The sequence below is a fragment of the Thamnophis sirtalis genome, unplaced genomic scaffold (assembly GCF_051295495.1).
Source record: "Thamnophis sirtalis isolate CommonGarterSnake01/CBP01778 unplaced genomic scaffold, rThaSir2_p1.2 scaffold_6, whole genome shotgun sequence".
NCBI classification, from domain to species: domain Eukaryota; kingdom Metazoa; phylum Chordata; class Lepidosauria; order Squamata; family Natricidae; genus Thamnophis; species Thamnophis sirtalis.
Genome location: NW_028261386.1, coordinates 16,657,161 through 16,676,147, shown reverse-complemented (window position 1 = coordinate 16,676,147; position 18,987 = coordinate 16,657,161). Strand labels below are relative to the sequence as shown.

Genomic DNA, 18,987 nt, shown 5'->3' with positions numbered 1-18,987 from the left:
GACAATAAAATCTTGGCTGTTTTGAAATGTTTGAATTCCCCTTGCAAGGAAACCTCAAAATATATCTTCGTTATCACAGTAATAGTTTTTCTTCTGTTGTACTTTCTTCTCTTCCTGCTTCCTTTTGAAACTATTACTATTTCTTCCTCCTCCTCCTTTTATTACTGTTATTACTCTACAGCTGCTCCTTCTCTTTCTACTTAATTATTATTCATTTTTAAAAATTATTACTCCTAAAAGGACAAAGAGTGATATATGAAATCAGCAGGGCACACACACAATAGAAATGGTAAAATTCAAGAAGCAATCCCTTCTCTTTAAGATCCCATTTAAAGAAATCCCTAGGAAAAGGGCTCTACGGTAGTCCTTAGCAGCAGGAAGTCCTCGTCCAGTTGTGAATAAGAATGTCCATTTGTGTGAACCATTGTACATCAAAGAGATATTAAGAAATTGCACCCGGTCTTGGTGAGCTGAGTTGTGGCACTGCTGCTGTGAGTGGCAGCCATGCAGTCTTTGGGAACTGCTTCCTATAACAAGGGTAGGTGAAAAAGTAGAACCACGAGATGTTCACAGTTTTTCTGAAACTTCCTTTAAGAAAGAATGAGGGGGAGAGTCTCCCTGGGAAAGAGCTACCTGGGAGAGATAGCTAACTGTTGCCAGCCTGTGGGAGTCCCACGTTGTTCCTACTTTAATTAGTGACTTCCTCATCAGATGTGCCACCAGAGCAGTGAATATAATGGGCGGGTAGGAAGGTTCAGGAAAAAAAAATCAGTCAAAAGCAAATGAGTGTTCATGAAGACACCAGGATCTCCTGATACTGGTTTCATTTTTTAAAATTCTGGAGAATGGTTGATGCCATATAAAGCTAGGGGGAAGCAAACTTGGTAAATCACCAGGCGACTTCTGGTGATTTACAAAATAGAAAAACAAAAATGATATCAAAAGGTATTGCATGAATTGCTTTTTGAAAATCCACTAGAGAGGGTGCCCGGGCTATTCTGTGTGTGTGCGCGTATGTGCGTGCATGCGTGTGCCGAGGGCCATTGCAAATAATTGCTTTTGTGGCCCTATCTTATTAAGGACCTCCTTGAGTATGTGTTTAGAAGATCCAATGACAGTGCTATACAGTGACTAAGACACTGAGCTTGTCATAACAACAACAACAACAACAACAACTGCAGCTTCCTGCAATAACACCAGTGGAACTGCAAAAAAACTGCGCTACTAGGAACATCATATATTTTAAGAAGATACTTGGTTGATACCTAAGATCCTGGCAGCAACTGGTATCAACCATTAGCACCGGTCAATGGTATTTGTGACACATCTTTAAATGTTCAGTTGACTGAATTTCATGTTTCATGAATAAAAGAAAAAATAATACTAATAATACAATACTTTATTTGTCAGTGCACAACATATGTACAATGAAATTGGTTGACCTCCCTGCACACACACACTGACCCAACACAATACAACTCACATTGTTTTCACATTGTTGATCAGAAAGGTCAGCACTTTGGCGGTTCGAATCCCTAGTGCTGCATAACGGAGCGAGCTCCCGTTACTTGTCCCAGCTTCTGCCAACCTAGCAGTTCGAAAGCACGTAAAAATGCAAGTAGAAAAATAGGGGCTACTTTGGTGGGAAGGTAACAGTGTTCTGTGCGCCTTCGGCATTTATTCATGTCAGCCACATGACCATGGAGATGTCTTCAGATAGCGCTGGTTCTTCGGCTTTGAAACGGAGATGAGAACCGCCCCCTAGAGTTGAGAACGACTAGCACATATGTGCGATGGGAACCTTTACCTTTAAACCATTCAAGTCATTAACCAGATATGTGTCTTGGGGTTTCTTTTAGACCATTTGATGCCAAGAATCCCTTTTTGGCTCCAGTTTCTTTGAACCGGAAGCTCAACCAAGGTGGAGAGAGGCACCTCATGCATCATGAATTGGACATCACTGGCTCCAAAATCAGGTAAATGGGGAATTTTGGAGATTCCGGAATCAGCAAAGCTGCAGGGCACTGGAATGAAGAGGCGTGCTTTAATTACATGCTTGATGGCTGCTTTTGACAAAACACAGTTAACCAGATCAATTAAAAAAGTTAGAGGTTGTGTTTATACAACATGCTAAACTTGTTTATGGATAACCTAAAATATTTCCCTGAGTGTGGATTAGCAAGTTGTATTCATTAGCACAATTGATTAATTAATAGTTCATTGCATCGCACAAACTCTGAATACAGGTAGACCTTGGTTAATGTCCTGTTTAGCAACCATTCAAAGTGAACATCAGCGCTGAAAAAAGTAACTTAACCACTAGTCCTTGCATTTATGACTGTTGTAGTGCTTCTGTGATTAAGTGATCAACATTTGGGCACTTCGCAACCGGCAGGTGTTTGTGACCTTTGCAGTGAGTGTCCTGCGGTTGTGATCAATATTTCACAGCCAGCTGCCATCAAGCAGCTGATGGAAAAACTAGCAGTAAAACCTCAAGTCGCAGTCATGTGGTGTTGACTGCAACCATGTCACTTGGCGAAGGAATTACTGGCTCCAATTATGGTCCTTAAGTGAGGACTATCTTTTATGGATACATTCAGTAACCAGCTGAAACACATTGTGTGAATGTCGCCTTAAATCCACGTCAAAGGATTTGCCTGCTCCTGCTTTAAAAAGTGTGACTCCAGTGTAATAGAGATGAAATGCTAATACGCCCAGCTTTAAGAGTATTGGATTAATAGTGTTGATGAGGAATTCCTAGCCTTAATGGGGACCCTTAATAAGGACTGTGAATCCAGAGGTGTACTTCAGTGATGTGGGTCAGACTAAACTCCACCTCTTGATTTCTTCCCCAGGTATGAGTCTGGAGACCATATTGCTGTGTATCCAGCCAATGATACTTCACTGGTGAATCAACTTGGTGAAATACTTGGTGCTGATTTGGATACAGTGATCTCCTTAAATAATTTAGATGGTGAGTATATAAAGATGAATGGGGACGCGGTGGCTCAGTGGCTAAGATGCTGAGCTTGTCGATCAAAAGGTCGGTAGTTTGGTGTTTTGAATCCCTAGTGCCGCGTAACGGAGTGAGCTTCCGTTACTTGTCCCAGCTTCTGCCAACCTAGCAGTTTGAAAGCACATAAAAATGCAAGTAGAAAAATAGGAATAATCTTTGGTGGGAAGGTAACAGCGTTCCGTGCACCTTTGAGAGCCGACGTGGTGCAGTGGTTAGAGTGCTGTACTGCAGCCACTTCAGCTGACTGTGATCTGCAGTTCATCTGTTCAAATCTCACCGGCGCAGGGTTGACTCAGCCTTCCATCCTTCCGAGGTGGGTAAAATGAGGACCCGGATTGTTGTTGGGGGCAATATGCTGACTCTGTAAACCGTTTAGAGAGGGCTGAAAGCCCTATTAAGCGGTATATAAGTCTAACTGCTATTGCTATTTGATGTTAGTCATGCCGGCCACATGACCATGGAGACGTCTTCAGACAGCGCTGGCTCTTCAGCTTTGAAACGGAGATGAGTACCACCCCCTAGAGTCGGGAATGACTAGCACATACGTGCAAGGGGAACCTTTACCTTTACCTTATATAAAGTTTCCTTCTTTGCATAAGTTACATGCTTTTTCGTTATCAAAACGGATGATGCCAAATGTTTCTCTCTGTTTTATCAGATCTCTTGAGCAACCATTCCCATTCTTTACCCTACAATCTGTTGCTGATGGGACATGCTGTTCCTAATAACTATAAGGTGGCGTTTCTGAACCTCGGTCACTTGAAGGTGTGTGGACCTCAACTCCCAGAATTCCCCAGCCAGCAATGCATGTCCGCACATCTTCCAATGGCCGACGTTGAGAAACACTGCCTTACAATTATTAGGAAAAGCACGGTCCTCCCATTTTATCAAGAGCCCCCCTGAAGAGATGCTCATAGCTAATAGTGTACTTTGCTTTTCACCGACAGTTCTCATTCTTTGACACTTTGTTTGACAGTTGCCGCAGCAAAAAATTGCGTGCTGGCATCATTTCCAGTCTGTGCCATAGCAACTATTTGAATCTGGAATTCACTTCTGGCAGAACTAGTTTCCACACCTGATTTCAGGGGTGTTTACATCCAGTTACCCAATCAGGTTGCTCAATTAAGATACTCTGCAGTTTTCTTTAAACCTCTTTATAAACCCAAGACTCCAACATTTGAAGTGGGGAGACCTGCCAAACTTGCTAGGCCTGTTGAGAATGTGTATTGGTTGATGGGGGCAGACATGCTCCACTTGCGTTTTGAGGGATATTGAATGAATCTTCCAACTGAATCTCCAACAGATTCTGAGCTCAGCAGTTGGAAGCTTTTAGCGCTGCCGCCGCCTAAGCTGTTAACAGAGCTATTGCTATTGTGTCTTTGTTACAGTGTGGACGGCGAAGGAGGAGGTAAAAACACTGAATTGAACGCTCCTTCTTTGTTTCATATTTCAGCTTAGTGAACTGTTTGCATTGTGTGCTCTTTTGCAATTATTTCTCAGATTTCAAGTGTGCTGGTCTCTTTCGCACGAGAGCTTTCTTTCCCCTCGCAAGGTGACCTTATCTCACATGAAGGCTTTGGAAATTGGATACTTTAATGAAATCATTTTGTCCTGTTTTTATCCAGCTGTCCAGCCTGCATTGTCCACTGGGACACATGGTTCTGGTCTCCATAACTACCAAAGCAGTAGAACAATGTTGGTACAGCAACATTGTCCAGTTAACAGCAGAGTTAAGAATTGGGTAGATTACCTTCCCTGCATGAATGCCATCCAGATATATGAACTTCAACTGCTATAGTTCTTATCTGGAGCCTGCTAGGTTGGGGAAGGTTAGAATATGACTTTGGGTCCCTGTGTTGTGTTGTGGCCTGCCAGCAGAGCTGGCAGCAGATTCGGACAGAGAGGAGGTTGGGGAGGAACGTGGGCCAGTCCTGGAGTCTAGGGAAGGTTCTGATGAAGGCTCTGTGTCGGATGCAGAGAGGGCGCCAGAGCTGTGTGCCAGTTACCAGCTGCCTTCAGAGTCAGACATCAGTGAGGCAGATGAACAGCTGGAACCTGTTCCCAGTGTGCATGCACAGAGTTGCCAGACAAAGGGGTGTGCATGCACAGAGTTGCCAGGACAAAGCTAAAGAACAAGGGTCAACTTGGGAATAAGGCCACACATGGATAATGAATGGCCCATCCCAGAGGAACTAAAAGAGGAGCGAAAGGGGAGTGGAGTTTGCAGGAGCCAATTAGTTCACTTAATTGGGTCAGACTCCCCGAGACTCCTTGCTAAGTTTTTCTGATATTGGCCTGTCACCTCTCCAAGCCAGATAAAGTTTGTGACTGTAAATCCTCCCTTGAAAAACGTTGCTGGATGTGAATGAGCAGAATTCACAGTAAATTAATAAAAAGGTTTTTTGTCGGGACAAGGAGTTTGCTGCATGTTCTTGGGAAGCCTAGGTCATGACAATTACAAACTTTATGAATTTTAGGATTGTTGGGCTCTTTATGCAGGATTTGGAGGCTTATTTAGTGGTACCTTGGTACTCATCCTGAATTGATTCCAGGAGGCGCGATGAGTACCAAAAATGATGAGTACCAAACACATTTTCCCCCCCATAAGGAATAATTTAATGAGACCCAAGGCAGTAACATAAACAAGTTCTAGCTTGTGTGTTGCATACCAAACAAACAATGTGTACTGGGACAAAATGATCACATCAGAATTGTTGAGTACCAAATTTAATGAGTTTCAAAGCAGTTGAGTACCATCGCAATTGAATTTCTGAACTCTTCCTCTCTCCTCCTCTTTGCAGAGGAATCCAACAAGAAGCACCCATTCCCTTGCCCAACTTCATACCGCACAGCCCTGACCTACTATTTGGATATCACTAATCCACCACGTACAAATGTTCTCTATGAGTTGGCACAATATGCTACAAATGCCAGTGAGCAGGAGCACCTGCGCAAGATGGCTTCCTCCTCTGCTGAAGGCAAGGTGGGTACTGATCTACATTTGCTGCTCCCCTTAATGTTATATTTGTGGTCAGTGACACCAAATTTGTACTGCAGCAATCCAGGTCACCAGTAGGTGGTGGCAAAGATAAAAACAAAAACTCAGTACGCTGCCATCTGGTGGCCCTCTGTATTTTTTTTTTTTTTTGCAGTCCAGCTCTGAAAATCCTACTGAATTTCCCTGAAAATGAGGCCAGGTCTTATATTTACTTTTGCTCCAAAAGATGCATTAGATCTTATTTTCCAGTTAGGTCTTATTTTCGGGGAAATATGGTACTAAACATGTCTGGCTGACAATCTTAACGGGCTTATTTTGGGGGTAGGGCTTATATTACGAGCATCCTGAAAAATCAAGCTAGAGCTTATTTTCCAGTTGGTTTCAGGGAAATACGGTACCATTGATCCTTGGAAGGAGAATTTGTTGGAATTGGTAGTCATAGGAGATTTCCAATTTTCTTTGAATCAGACAAGCAAAATAATACAGAATCTGTTTTCAGCAGTGAAATGCTAAAACAGGACGATAGACATGCATGGTCCATATCTCTCAAAGCTTTTCCCAGTCTGTTCTTCTGGTAAGGGAGAAATGGAATAAGGATGGACAGTGTCTGGGTGGTCAGGATTGCTGTTTTAGCCCATGGAAAACCCATCCTGAATGGCAACTCAAAAGTTAAAAAAAACAGGACCGGGAATCTCCCCGTGGTGATGCTTACATATCAGATTTGGTAGAATAGGAAATAGCCAGTTGTCTTTGCTAAGGCAGCCTTGCAGTCTTTCTTCCTCAGTTAACTTAGAGCACTCTTCCATTATTTCCCACCCTCCCAATACACTGGATGTAACCATTATGCCATGCAAACCAGGGAAGTTACAGCCCAAAGACCCTCTTGAGTAGATCAAGTAAGGAAAGAACTTAAGCCCAGGGTTTGATTTGTCTAGAACGGACCTTTTTTGAAAATAAATCCACATTGATTTGCTTTTCTCCCCTAACATAAATGTTTGCTTGATCTAGACTTTGTATCTCAGCTGGGTTGTTGAGTCCCGGAGGAATATCCTGGCTATCCTGCAGGACACACCTTCTCTGCGGCCTCCTATTGACCACCTTTGTGAACTGCTTCCCCGTCTTCAAGCTCGCTATTACTCCATCGCTTCTACATCCAAGGTGAGCACACTGGCAAGGCATGCCAGGAGCTCTTGTGGTTGACAATCTAATGTATTTTTCTGCCGTCTTTTTTTTTTTTACTACAATATGTGTTCTTTAGTTCTCCTACCCACCCAGGCCCCCAGTCCTTGCGTTTTTGCCTTAGTGGAAAACGAGCTTTCACTTTTCCTACGCTAGCTGCAATGACGGTTGATATTTTGTGCGAGTCTTCCTTCCTCTCACTTCAGCAACAATGAATCTCCCGCTGCAAATGTCACAGCCTGAACAGCCATTATGAGACATTTAAAGATGTTAGGAGTTGGGTTACAGCTCTTACAAATGCATTATTAGAAAGAAATGATTTGTGAAAGCAGGGGGTGAAATTTATGATTTCACAAGAGGAGAGGGAATAAGGCACGGAAAATGCTGATGCCCCTGCTTCCTTCTGATCTTTTTCAGCAAATCTCTAATGTAAATAAGGTTCTTCTCATTTTAGGCTATGTGAATTCCACCAAAGGAAGCAATGGCACACTAGTTAGACCAGCAATAGAAAAAGATTGAGGCGCAAACTAAAATGGGTTCAAAAAAAGGCAATAAATGGTCCTGGGCATAGAGAGCAGGTGGAGAGAGAAGAAAAAATCAAGGAGATGCTTTTCAGAACCCAAAGAGTTGCCTGATGTTGAAAGGAAAATGTAATTTTCAGGGTCTTCACATATAGGAAGTTTCATGTCAGCTGAATATTAGAAGGCTTCTTTAATATTCAGTCTCCAGTAGGAACAATCCAAAAATTGGAACCAATTAGGAACAGATCATCATGGATAAAAATCTATCTATATGGCTGCCAAGAATTGATACCAACTTGATGGCACCTAATCAAGCAATCAGTTTGAAAACTTGAGGACTCTGTACCACCGTATTAGAGAGAGGCCTTCAAGGAGAGACAGGACAACGCCCTGGATGTGTTGCAATTTTGGATTTCCTGCATCAAGCAAGGGTTTGGACTGGATGACCTACAAGGCTGCTCATCTTCCTTAACTAGTCCCTTTTTTTTGATGCCTGAGAATCCACGGAGACATTGCCTAAATACTGAGCATATATTTGTGGCCATATTTCACTAGACGCTTGTATCTGAACCTCAGTATCTTTCCGTGTTGAAGTCGGAATCCAGTCCTCAATTCTGGGCTTCTCTGTCTCCTTGTACTCTAAAGAAACCCAAGTCACGGTTCTTGTCTAAACATTTTATAGAAGAGATTGGACAACCATTTTGTCTGAAATGCTATAGAGCAGGGGTCCCCAACCCTCGGACCGTGGCCCATTACCAGGCCTTGAGCCAGGCTGCGGAAGTGCCAGATGAGTGCACAAATGCATCCCCACTTGTGCAAGCATATATATATAGGTTGGGGTTGGACTATAGAAGGTCTAAGGCTCCTTCCAACTACTTTGTTATTTATTTTAACCTTGGTTAGGTAGTCTATATAGGTCAATATATACGCTACGATACTTTTATTTGTATGCTGCCCTTTTCCCTGGGGGGACTCAGGGCGGCTCACAGTTCAGGGGGAGGGGAGGACAGACCAAGTTACATATAAGACAATACATCGTTAAAAGCACAACATTCATACTATTCGGGTAGGGTTAAGGTCTTTAGCCCCAGGCCTGTCGGGACAGCCAGGTTTTGAGGGCTATGCGGAAGATCTGGAGGGTGGTGAGGGTACGAATCTCCATGCCCTCAGTTCGTTTGGTTTGTTTATGATTCAGTCTGAACCCCGGGCAGAGATTAATTCTGTCCCCAAGTGAAGTGTGCAATGTAGATCCAATTGGAGACTTCACTGTTGTCCCTAAAAGCTCCTGATGGCTATTTCTTGCATTCCAACCCCCTCTCCAGGTAAACCCAAATTCCATCCATATCTGTTCTGTTGTTGTGGAGTACACCACCAAAACGGACCGAGTAAACAAAGGAGTGGCTACTAACTGGCTGAAGAACAAGCAACCCAATGAGAATGGGCACAAATCCACAGTGCCCTTGTATGTCCGGAAATCCCAGTTCCGGCTGCCCTTCAAACCGAACACTCCTATCATCATGATTGGGCCAGGCACCGGGATTGCTCCCTTCATCGGTTTCATCCAGGAGCGGGGTTGGCTCAAACAACAAGGTGAGTGCTGAGCTCAGATTGGCCCCCTGGGCAACAATGAAGTCCTCAGGTTAAATTCCTTGGAAAGGAAGCCAGGGAAATCCCCCGATGGTTTGCTGTGGTGGCGAAATAGAGCATCCGCTGGCAGAAGCAGTAGGCTGTTTATTTTAGTCGTTGCATTCCTCTCCCGCCTTTTCTCTGAGAGCTCGAGACAGCATATCTGAGTTATCTTGTCTCATCTTCCAAACAACCACCCTGTGAAGCAGTTTGGGCTGATAAGAGTGATGACAGTGACGGATTTAGAGCCAAGCCTGGTGAGCCATCTGGTTAAGTGGAGGCTTGAATTAAGAGTCTCCTTGCACCAAATTGAATATCTTGACCACTTCATTACTCCGGCCCTAAATGCATGTGCCCAATGGCTTTTGTGTCTTGCTTTAAGGCTTCCCTAAAACAGTTGTTTGACGGCTGACTTTTTGGGTTGAGAGCCTAGGATCCCTTGCTGGGTGAAGCTTCAGTCCGTTCTTGCTTGTATCTCCTTGTATAATTGCTGTAAATCATCATAGTCATCCGGTTATGGCCACCCACTCCAGCAGACCTTGAGCAGCTTACAAAATCCATATTTGATTTATCTGTGAATGACTTTTTTGCAAACCATTTCATGTTGATCTCTTTTGTAATCAAAAGCATGTCTAACATTGTAATCTATTGCCGTTGCCAATGGGTCATAATGGAACTGTAGTTCCTTTGTCAACATCTTGATAGTGTGACCAAGGGCATCCGATTTGAATAGTTTGGCTGACTCTCCTTTTAACAGATTAACTCAGAATCAATCCGTGCCTCATATAAAAGCCCTTGGTGAGGAAGAAAAATAACTTTTCAAAGGACAGAATCTAACCATGCTGCTGATGCAACCCCAAATAATATTTTCACTCATAGCCAAATTGGAGTAAAAGTCTTCTGCATTGTCCTGGCTTTGGCACGCTTCCATTTAAGTGTATTGATTTAAGCAGGAATCTGAATAAAGTGAACTTCTCCATCTAAATACAGGTAGTCCTCGACTTGCAACCATTTGTTTAGAAACTCTTCAGAAGTACAACAGCACTGAAAAATATCTTACACACTTTAGGACCATTACAACATCCCCAGAGTCATGTGAGGAGCCCCGGTAGCGCAGTGGTTAGAATGCAGTATTGCAGGCTAACTCTGTCCACAATATAGAGCTTGATCTTGATAGGGCTTCATCCTTCCAAGGTTGGTAAATCGAGGACCCAGATTGTTGGGGGCAATATGCTGGCATTGTAAAAGGCTCAGAGAGTGCTCTAAAGCACGATGGAACAATATATAAGTCTTAAGTGCAACAAAGATGATTAGGGGACCGGAGGCTTAAACACATAAAGAACAGTGCTGGAATTGGGTATGACTAGTTTAATGAAAAGAAGGACCAGGGGGTGACATGATAGCACAGTGATGGCGAACCTTTTTCACCTTGGGTGCCAAAACCACTCATGCGTGCGCTATTGCGCATGAAGTTCCCGAACTTCCTTTTTGCGCATTGGGCAGTTTTTCATCCTCCGGAGGGCAAAAAACAGCCCAATGCGCAAACTGGAAGTTTATTCCCGAACTTCCGGTTGGCAGGTTGGCCAGTTTTTCACCCTCTGGAGGCTTCAGGGAAGCTTCCGGAAAGTGAAAAATGGCCGAAAATCAAGGCTGAAAATCAGCTGGTGTGCAACGCCTCGCCTGCCCTTAGAAATAGTTCCATGTGCCACCTGCGGTACGCGTGCCATAAGTTCACCATCACGATGATAGATTGTTCCAATATGTTGGGCTGCCACAAAGAAGAGGGAGTCAAGCTATTCTCCAAAGCACCTGAGGGCAAGAAGATGCAATGGATGGAAACTGATCAAGGAGAGAAGCAACTTAGAACTGAGGAGAAATTTCCTGACAGTTAGAACAATTAATTAATTAAACAATTAACCATTGCCTCCAGAAGTTGTGAATGCTCCAACACTGGAGGTTTTTAAGAAGAGGTTGGACAACCATTTGTCTGAAGCGGTGTAGGGTTTCCTGCCTGAGCAGGGGGTTGAACTAAAGGACCTCCAAGGTCCCTTCCAACTCTGTTATTCTATTATTCTGAACTAGAGATCAGATCTGAAGCAACACGTTCAGGCTGCTATTTGTTGCAAGAATACACAAGGTCACCCAGCAGCTCTGGACTGAGGAATGTGTCCTTGTGTTTTAGGCAAGGAGGTTGGGGAGACTGTGCTGTATTTTGGCTGCCGGCACGAGAAGGAGGACTACATCTATAAGGACGAACTTGCCAAATTTGTCAAAGAAGGAGCCCTTACTCAACTCAATGTCGCTTTCTCAAGGGACCAGCCAGAAAAGGTAAGCCTGCTCCACTCTAAAACGTTTCCATAATCCATGGGCATTTTCATTCACTTGTCCTGTTGGGTTGGGTCTGCTTAAAAAATGGACTGTTTGTATGTTTTGTGCTGGGAAAATCTTCTGTTGAGAAAAAAAAAAGCAAATAATGCCTGAGTTTTTCATAATTCTAGAAAATGTTGGTAAAGGCATTTTTTTAACCCCTTCCCTGCTATCTGTCTGGTTCACCTGATTTTTGGACCAGGCATTTTATTTTTATTTTTTCAAAAACACTTTTATAGTCCTCATAACGTGTTGCCCTGAAAATACTCAGAAAATAAGTCAGAAAATAAATAAACCAATTTCGTTGTATTTAAGTACAATGACAATAAAGATTATACTTAAGTCCTAGCTTGATTTTTACATATGCTCCCAATATAAGCCCTACCCTGAAAATAAGCCCTAATTAAGACCCCCGCCCACTCCAGGTACACAAGTAAAAATTAAGCTAGGGTTGGGAAAGTGGTAGTGGAGTTGTCCTACTACTTACCTTTGGACAGTTGCAGCCAGGCCTCGCACACCTTGGCCCATTTTTTCTACCAGAAAGCTTTCCTGAAAGCCTCTGTAGCCGAAAACAGAGCTCTGGATCAATCCGGAGCTCTGTTATCACTACAGAGCAGAGGTGGGTTGCTGCCGGTTTGATCCAGTTTGGCTGAACCGGTAGTGGAATTCAGGCCTGGATCACAGATCCGGCAGTGCCCCAGGCCTGACATGCCCCCGAACCGGTTCCCTCACTGCCACTTGGGTGCTGCCATTTTGAATTTTAGTGACTGCACATTTGCAGTTCACTGTAAATTGTTTTGCACATAGAGCAATTTACATTGTACAGTGCATGCGCACAGTGTGCATCTGGCACGTGCATGTTGTGCGCGGGTTGTGAACCAGCAGTAATGGCGGCAGCAACCACCCTTGCTACAGAGGCCTTCAGGAAAGCGTTGCCGGCAGAAGCCTTGCTGGCCTTGCCCAATTGAGAAGTTCCTGAAGGCCTCTGAATGGGGAAAAGAGCCCAGGTGTGATACACGCAAGTATGTGAGTGCGACATCCCCCCCCCCCCCGGAAAACAAGACCTGGTGCCTTTTTTGGTGGGAAAAAAATAAGACAGGGTCTTATTTTCGGGTAAACAAGGGTATCTATATCTACCTTTAAAAAAAGTAGATGCCAGTTTTTATGGTGAAGGAGACATAATCAGAGAATATACATCAGCTGTTAAGACCCCTTTGACACCCAATTTTGTATCTTTCAGATTTATGTGCAGCATTTGCTCAAAAAGAACAAGGAGCACGTCTGGAAGTTGATCAGTGAAGGAAATGGTCACATCTACGTGTGCGGGTAAGGATGGCAAGGCTCTTTTCGTTCACAGGTTATCTTGCAGCAGTGAGCAGTCAGAAATTGACTTGAAAACAAGCAATTAGCAATTTTGCCCCTGGGACAGAACAGTTGGAAAGAAAACAGAAGATGCAATGCTAGATGGAAATTCTGGTATTAATAATGATATCTGAGGGTACCATGAAAGGTTAAGTAGCTTGCAAAGTATGTAAATTATCAATATGAATTTGCAGAATTTGCCCAAAGCATAAAAATATTCAAAATAATTCAAGTGAAGTGAAGTGGATGACTTCCCTGGATATCTTGACTGAATGTCAGTCAGTCTCATAACAATATGGCACTCATCTGTCTTCCCACAAACTTCAGTTTTTAACTTCATCAAGGGAACCCTTGATTCTGTTTCAAGAGATAGCCATCTGAGAAGCTTTCTTACGCCATCCCAACCCAGTAGCTGTCCTAGCATCTATCCATGGAGACTGCAGATCCTATCAAAGTGGCTCAGTTGAAGGAATTCTATTTCCATGCCCCAGTCAGAGGACAAATGGCACAATTTGAGGTGGGGGGGAGAGCAGCTCAGTTGGGGAGTATTTCCTAGCTCTGTCTGGAAATAAGTAGGACTGAAATGGGACTCTCTGCTGGCAATTGGGCGATTAGAGTCCTTTCGTCCCTTAGATCTGTATAATACCGCTGTCCTAATCTTGTCAATGCCCATCTTTAGATCCTGTTTTCCTCCACAATGTTGAGAGGCAGAATTTCTGTCTGCACCCGAGTCCTCCGAAATTAGCAACATGCCACTTCCCAAAGCTTGCTTGTTGAGTTCCCCCCCCCCCAACCTGGAGTTCTAGCCACTGTTCTTCACTGTCTGACTTTACTCTTTTCTTCTTCCTTCCAGTGATGCACGCAACATGGCTCGGGATGTGCAGAATGCCTTTTACGAGATTGTAGCTGAATATGGCAAGATGGACCAGCAGCAGGCTGTGGACTATGTCAAGAAACTGATGACCAAGGGCCGCTACTCCTTGGATGTCTGGAGTTAGGGGGCACTTACTGCAGCAAAGAGGGGTGACTGCAGGTGGCTGATGAAGAGCAAGGCAAGGACTCATCATTCTGCCTCCAGGGAACTGTGCATACCTTGACTTTCTCTAGCTCCTACCCATTCCCTGACTGTTCGGCAGGGTGAATTTAGTGGGCTTTGGTTTTCTGTGGCAAGATCTAATCACATTGAGCTAGACTCTCAGAGCAGTGAAGCACCAGCATGCCTGTCTCTCTCTTTCTTTCTTTCTTTGGTTGGTTGGTAGCTGCTACAGAACATATCTGAGGGTGGGTTTCCCACCCCTTCCTTACCCAACACACCTTTTTTTTTTTTTTTGAAAAAAAGGGAACTCCCTTTTTGTCTCATCTCACAGGCATCTGTGCTCTGGTGGAAATGGTGCTTAGATGACCTTGGTCCTTCAAACACTGTCTCTTTTAGCCTTATCATCAACAGGCTGGGGTTCTTCCTGGGCTGTACTGAAGAATACAGTGGCAACGGTTTTCATTTTGGTCAGCAGCTGGTTGTTGGGATTCACGTGGGATGGGCGCCAGGAAAATGTCTGAAGAGGCGGCAGAAGGAATCATTTGGAAGGCAAGTGATAGCAGCAGTGGGTTTACACGAAGAAACCAGTAAAAATGAAGCTCTCATCTTCCTGTGTGGAAGGCATGCTTGGAGGGTGATGGTGGAACTAGATGCTATGCCTCAGCATGGACCAGAGAGGAACCTGCTTGTGATATTTCACTTCCTTTGTTCTTCCCCTCTTGGGGGAAAAACTCATTTTACATGAATCTGAGCTCTCTCCAAACCACCCCTTCTATTTCTCCCTTGCTTTGTCCCTAACTGAACGAGATCCTACCTAGACTGAGGCTGATCCCATTTCTGATGCCTTCAGTCCCGTGCTCCTGTTCTGGACACAAATTTGCCTCCCGTCGTTTGACTCACCCTGTTGAAGCTGCATTCTGGTGCCTAATGACATGTGTTTGGAAACTGGCCAGGCAGCCTGAATACTGATTGTACATAATTTTAAGGCGACTCGTTCTTGAAATAAAATAACCTCTGATTCTTTTGTTCTGCCTCTTCTGCCTCTTTGTGGACTTTTTTTGGGGAAGGGAGGCTGGAGGTTTTGCAGCTGAAACCATGCTGTTAAAACAGAAGGTGAGGAAGCTTTGCTTCATAGGAACCAAGCTTATTTATGTAGCCTTCAATTATAATTTAAGTCTCTAGAGCCATGCATGAGACAGTGTGTACCTTTTTCCTCGGTAGTATATTTATTTTTGCAATTTGCTTATTGTCTAGTGAACTCAGATGAAAGTGGGAAATGAAATGAAGAAAGGAAAGATCTGAAAAGTTCCATTACTGTAGTAGTTTGGGACTTTTTTAAAAAAAAGGGTATATCCCTCCAGAAGGCAAGCATCTGCTGGTTAGAAGGTAGTGTTTCTAGCCTTAGTCACAATAGTGTGATATTTGGAGAAATGAACACCCTCCACTTGGAATTATATTTTGCCTTTCTGGTGAACATCTGTGAGTAGACTGCCTTTGCCATGTTGCCTTCCTCTTAAAAAAGACATCTAAAGCTCATCGTTGCAGATTCCACAAATACCCTGTTGTTCATATTCCTGTTTCAGGACTCCCGTCTCATGCTCAATCACAAATATATTTTTCTTCAGTACTCTTTGGCCTTTCTTGCTACTTTAAGGTATTTACCTAGTTCTAGATGACTCAACAGTGAAGAAATTACCACCACCACCACCACCAACCTCACCATAAATAAGCAAATCCAAATGAAGAACAAACGGGGGATAATGAAGAAAAGCCAAGATAAAATCCCAAATAAAACCCAATATAAGCACTCCCTCTTTGGACTGAAATAGCAATAGCAAATAAGAAGACTCATATGTACCACTCCATAATGCTTTGCAGTTGTCCAACCTTTCCAGCTTTATGAACTGGTGGGGGAAGGACGGGGGATAGTTTTGTGTGAGTGACAGGCAAGCATGCTTATGTGGCCAGTTCAATGCCCACTGCCCACTTCTTGGACTGGTTCTAAAAGGCTCAAGGCCTGGTAGTGGGTCACAGCTTCAAGGTCGGGGACCCGTTTACAGCCCTCTCTAAGCAGTTTGCCGAGTCAGTATATTGCCCCCCAACAATCTGGGTCCTCATTTTACCAACCTTGGAAAGCTGGAAGGCTGAGTCAATGAAACCAAGCATGTTTTACCTCATGAATCAAATAGCATTAAGGTGGGGGCTTATGTTCTGCAAGGTGGAGATCTTTCAGAAGTTCTCTTGATGGGCTGGAGCAGCCAGGCAGAATCAATCCCAACAGTGACTTTTGAGGCATCCCAGAGCAGCACATTTTTTTTTAAAAAAAAGTTTATTTATATCCCGCCTTTATTATTTTTACAAATAAGGTGGCAAACAAATCCAACATACCTTCCTCCTATTTTCCCCGTAACCCTGTGAGGTAAGATGGGCTGAGAGTGTGACCTGCCTAGAGTCACGCAGCCAGCTTTCATGCCTACACTGGGACCGGAGCTCATGGTCTCCAGCTCTCTAGTTTGATGCCTTAACCATGAGACCAAACTGGCTTTCTGGTATTTAAATAGGACTTCTTCCAATCATTTGTAGTCTTCCCCACCCCCACCCAACCAATATCATGCACCATTATTTGGAAATGTGATGATCAGTGACTAAAATGCCTAAGGAATTTGAATTCTGTATTCGTTTTCCATATGGTATTCTTTAAAGCAGTGTTTCTCAACCTTGGCAACTTGAAGATGTCCGGACTTCAACTCCCAGAATTCCCCAGCCAGCATTCGCTGGCTGGGGAATTCTGGGAGTTGAAGTCCGGACATCTTCAAGTTGCCAAGGTTGAGAAACACTGCTTTAAAGTATCAAAATAAATTTTTCCTCCCATTGCTTTTGTAACTTTCATTGCAGCGCAACTTCTACTTAAGCTTTACCTAACTATCTGTCTCTGCATGATGTAGGCTAAAATGACAGTCATCTTCAGCCCATGTGCCCAATGGCCTTGTTTAGTGTTGATGACAGCTGCAACCCAGCACATCTGGAAATCAACCCAAGAGAAAGACTGCAGTAGCAACCTTCCCTGTGTCTTCTCCGTCATGGCACTTGTTTTATGGAACAGCTTCACCCCAGATGTATGGCTGGCCCCAACTCTGTTGGCCATTAGAAAGCAGCTAATGGTTGAGGGATGCAAGTTTAATCAGGACCTCCATGTTGTTTTAAATGTTTTAATTATATTGTGGTTTTGATTGTCTGCTGCCCATAATTCCTCTTGGTAGATGGGCAGCCAAGTAAGTTTAATGAAGAGTAAAACTACCTCAAAGACAATCTGTGTGCGCTTAAGTATTGTCTTGTATCACATTTCTCTGTATCTATTCATTGGAGAGGAGAGAGGGACCAACCAGCAAAACTGGGAATAATGGGATATGTAACGTCTGTTTTAAAAGGAGAGGAGAAAATCAAAACATTGTTTAAAAACGTCCAAACAAAACTGCTGAAAGAAATTCTGCTTCTTTGAACAATATTTGCATTGATAGGTGATAGGTGATAGGTTGGTGATATACAGCTCTTCCATTTCTCCAGAATCTCAAGAGAGCTCACAACTCCTAGGTAACCACTGTAGCAACCAATCAGGCCATGCACGCTTTGGATTCGGTTCCACCACAAAACCGCGGAGGACAAAATCGCGCTCGACGAAAGCGCCCCTTTGACATCATCACAGCGCGACGAAAACATCGCGCTGTGATTGAAAAATGTAAAAAAAAAGCGAAAACCTTACCCTAACCCCCCCAAACCTAACCCTAAACCTAACCCTTAACCCGTATTTTCACCCATATAACCCGCGGGTTATATGCGGTTTTTACATGCACAGCGCCCCCCTGCGGGTTATATGCGTGGGCGGGGTATACGGAAGATATTTTACATGATCGGAGGCTTGCACAGGCTTCTTTCTCCGTTTCTTCCCCCACCCCGATCTCAGCTGTTTCCTTCTCCTCCGTTCCTTTCCTCTTCCCCAGCTTGCGCAGGCTTGTTTCTCCGTTTCTTCCCCCACCCCGATCTCAGCTGTTTCCTTCTCCTCCGTTCCTTTCCTCTTCCCCAGCTTGCGCAGGCTTGTTTCTCCGTTTCTTCCCCCACCCCGATCTCAGCTGTTTCCTTCTCCTCCGTTCCTTTCCTCTTCCCCAGCTTGCGCAGGCTTGTTTCTCCGTTTCTTCCCCCCCCCATCTCAGCTGTTTCCCTTCTCTCTTACTCGTCGCGGGTTATATGCGTGGGCGGGGTATACGGAAAATATTTTACACGATCCGGAAAACCCGCGGGTTATTTGCGTGGGCGGGTTATATGGGTGAAAATACGGTAACCCTAAACCTAACCGTTAACGTAACGCTAAACCTAACGCTAACCCTTAACCTAACGCTAAACGTAACCCTAACGCTCTAAACCTAACCCTAACCCTTAACCTAACCCTAACCCTTACCTTTATGTGAATCGGCTTGCTTTAATTTTATTTCAATTTTTAATTTTTTTCGTTGCGCTGTGATGACGTCACATGCGTGCTTTCGTCGAGCGCGATTTTGTCCTCCGCGCTTTTGACGGGTCACGTTGGATTCACACCATTTTCAGATGTGTTTTGAATGTAATGGGTTCCAGTGAATCTATAAAGTTCCCTTGAAAAAGGGTGTGATCCCTCATAATGCTGAGGCCCACAATTGGCCTACTTGTAGGATCTGGTGGCTCATTCCAGCAGCAGGATGCCTAAGCTAAGATTTTAGTGTGATTCAGCATCATTCCTAAAAAGTGGGATTGTAGTCTGAGGTACATGATGGTGTATGGTTCCCTCCTTGAAGAACCCGGAGCTGTATGAAGTATCTATGCATTAAAGTTAAGAATCAACAGTTATGTTCTT

General features: G+C 43.9%; 1 protein-coding gene across 2 annotated transcripts in view; it reads left to right on the top strand.

Moving 5' to 3' along the window:
* The window catches only part of POR (cytochrome p450 oxidoreductase), a 60,109-nt gene extending 44,971 nt beyond the window's left edge, over positions 1–15,138 (top strand). For both annotated transcript variants that reach the window (XM_087717270.1, XM_087717271.1), the window contains exons 9-16: positions 1,860–1,976; positions 2,856–2,974; positions 5,818–5,999; positions 7,023–7,172; positions 9,037–9,304; positions 11,523–11,668; positions 12,948–13,033; positions 13,923–15,138. In XM_087717270.1, the coding sequence (XP_087573396.1) occupies positions 1,860–1,976; positions 2,856–2,974; positions 5,818–5,999; positions 7,023–7,172; positions 9,037–9,304; positions 11,523–11,668; positions 12,948–13,033; positions 13,923–14,067 (1,213 nt within the window). In that variant the 3' untranslated portion in view covers positions 14,068–15,138. The remainder of the gene's footprint in view (positions 1–1,859; positions 1,977–2,855; positions 2,975–5,817; positions 6,000–7,022; positions 7,173–9,036; positions 9,305–11,522; positions 11,669–12,947; positions 13,034–13,922) is intronic.
* The last annotated feature ends 3,849 nt before the right edge of the window (positions 15,139–18,987 follow it).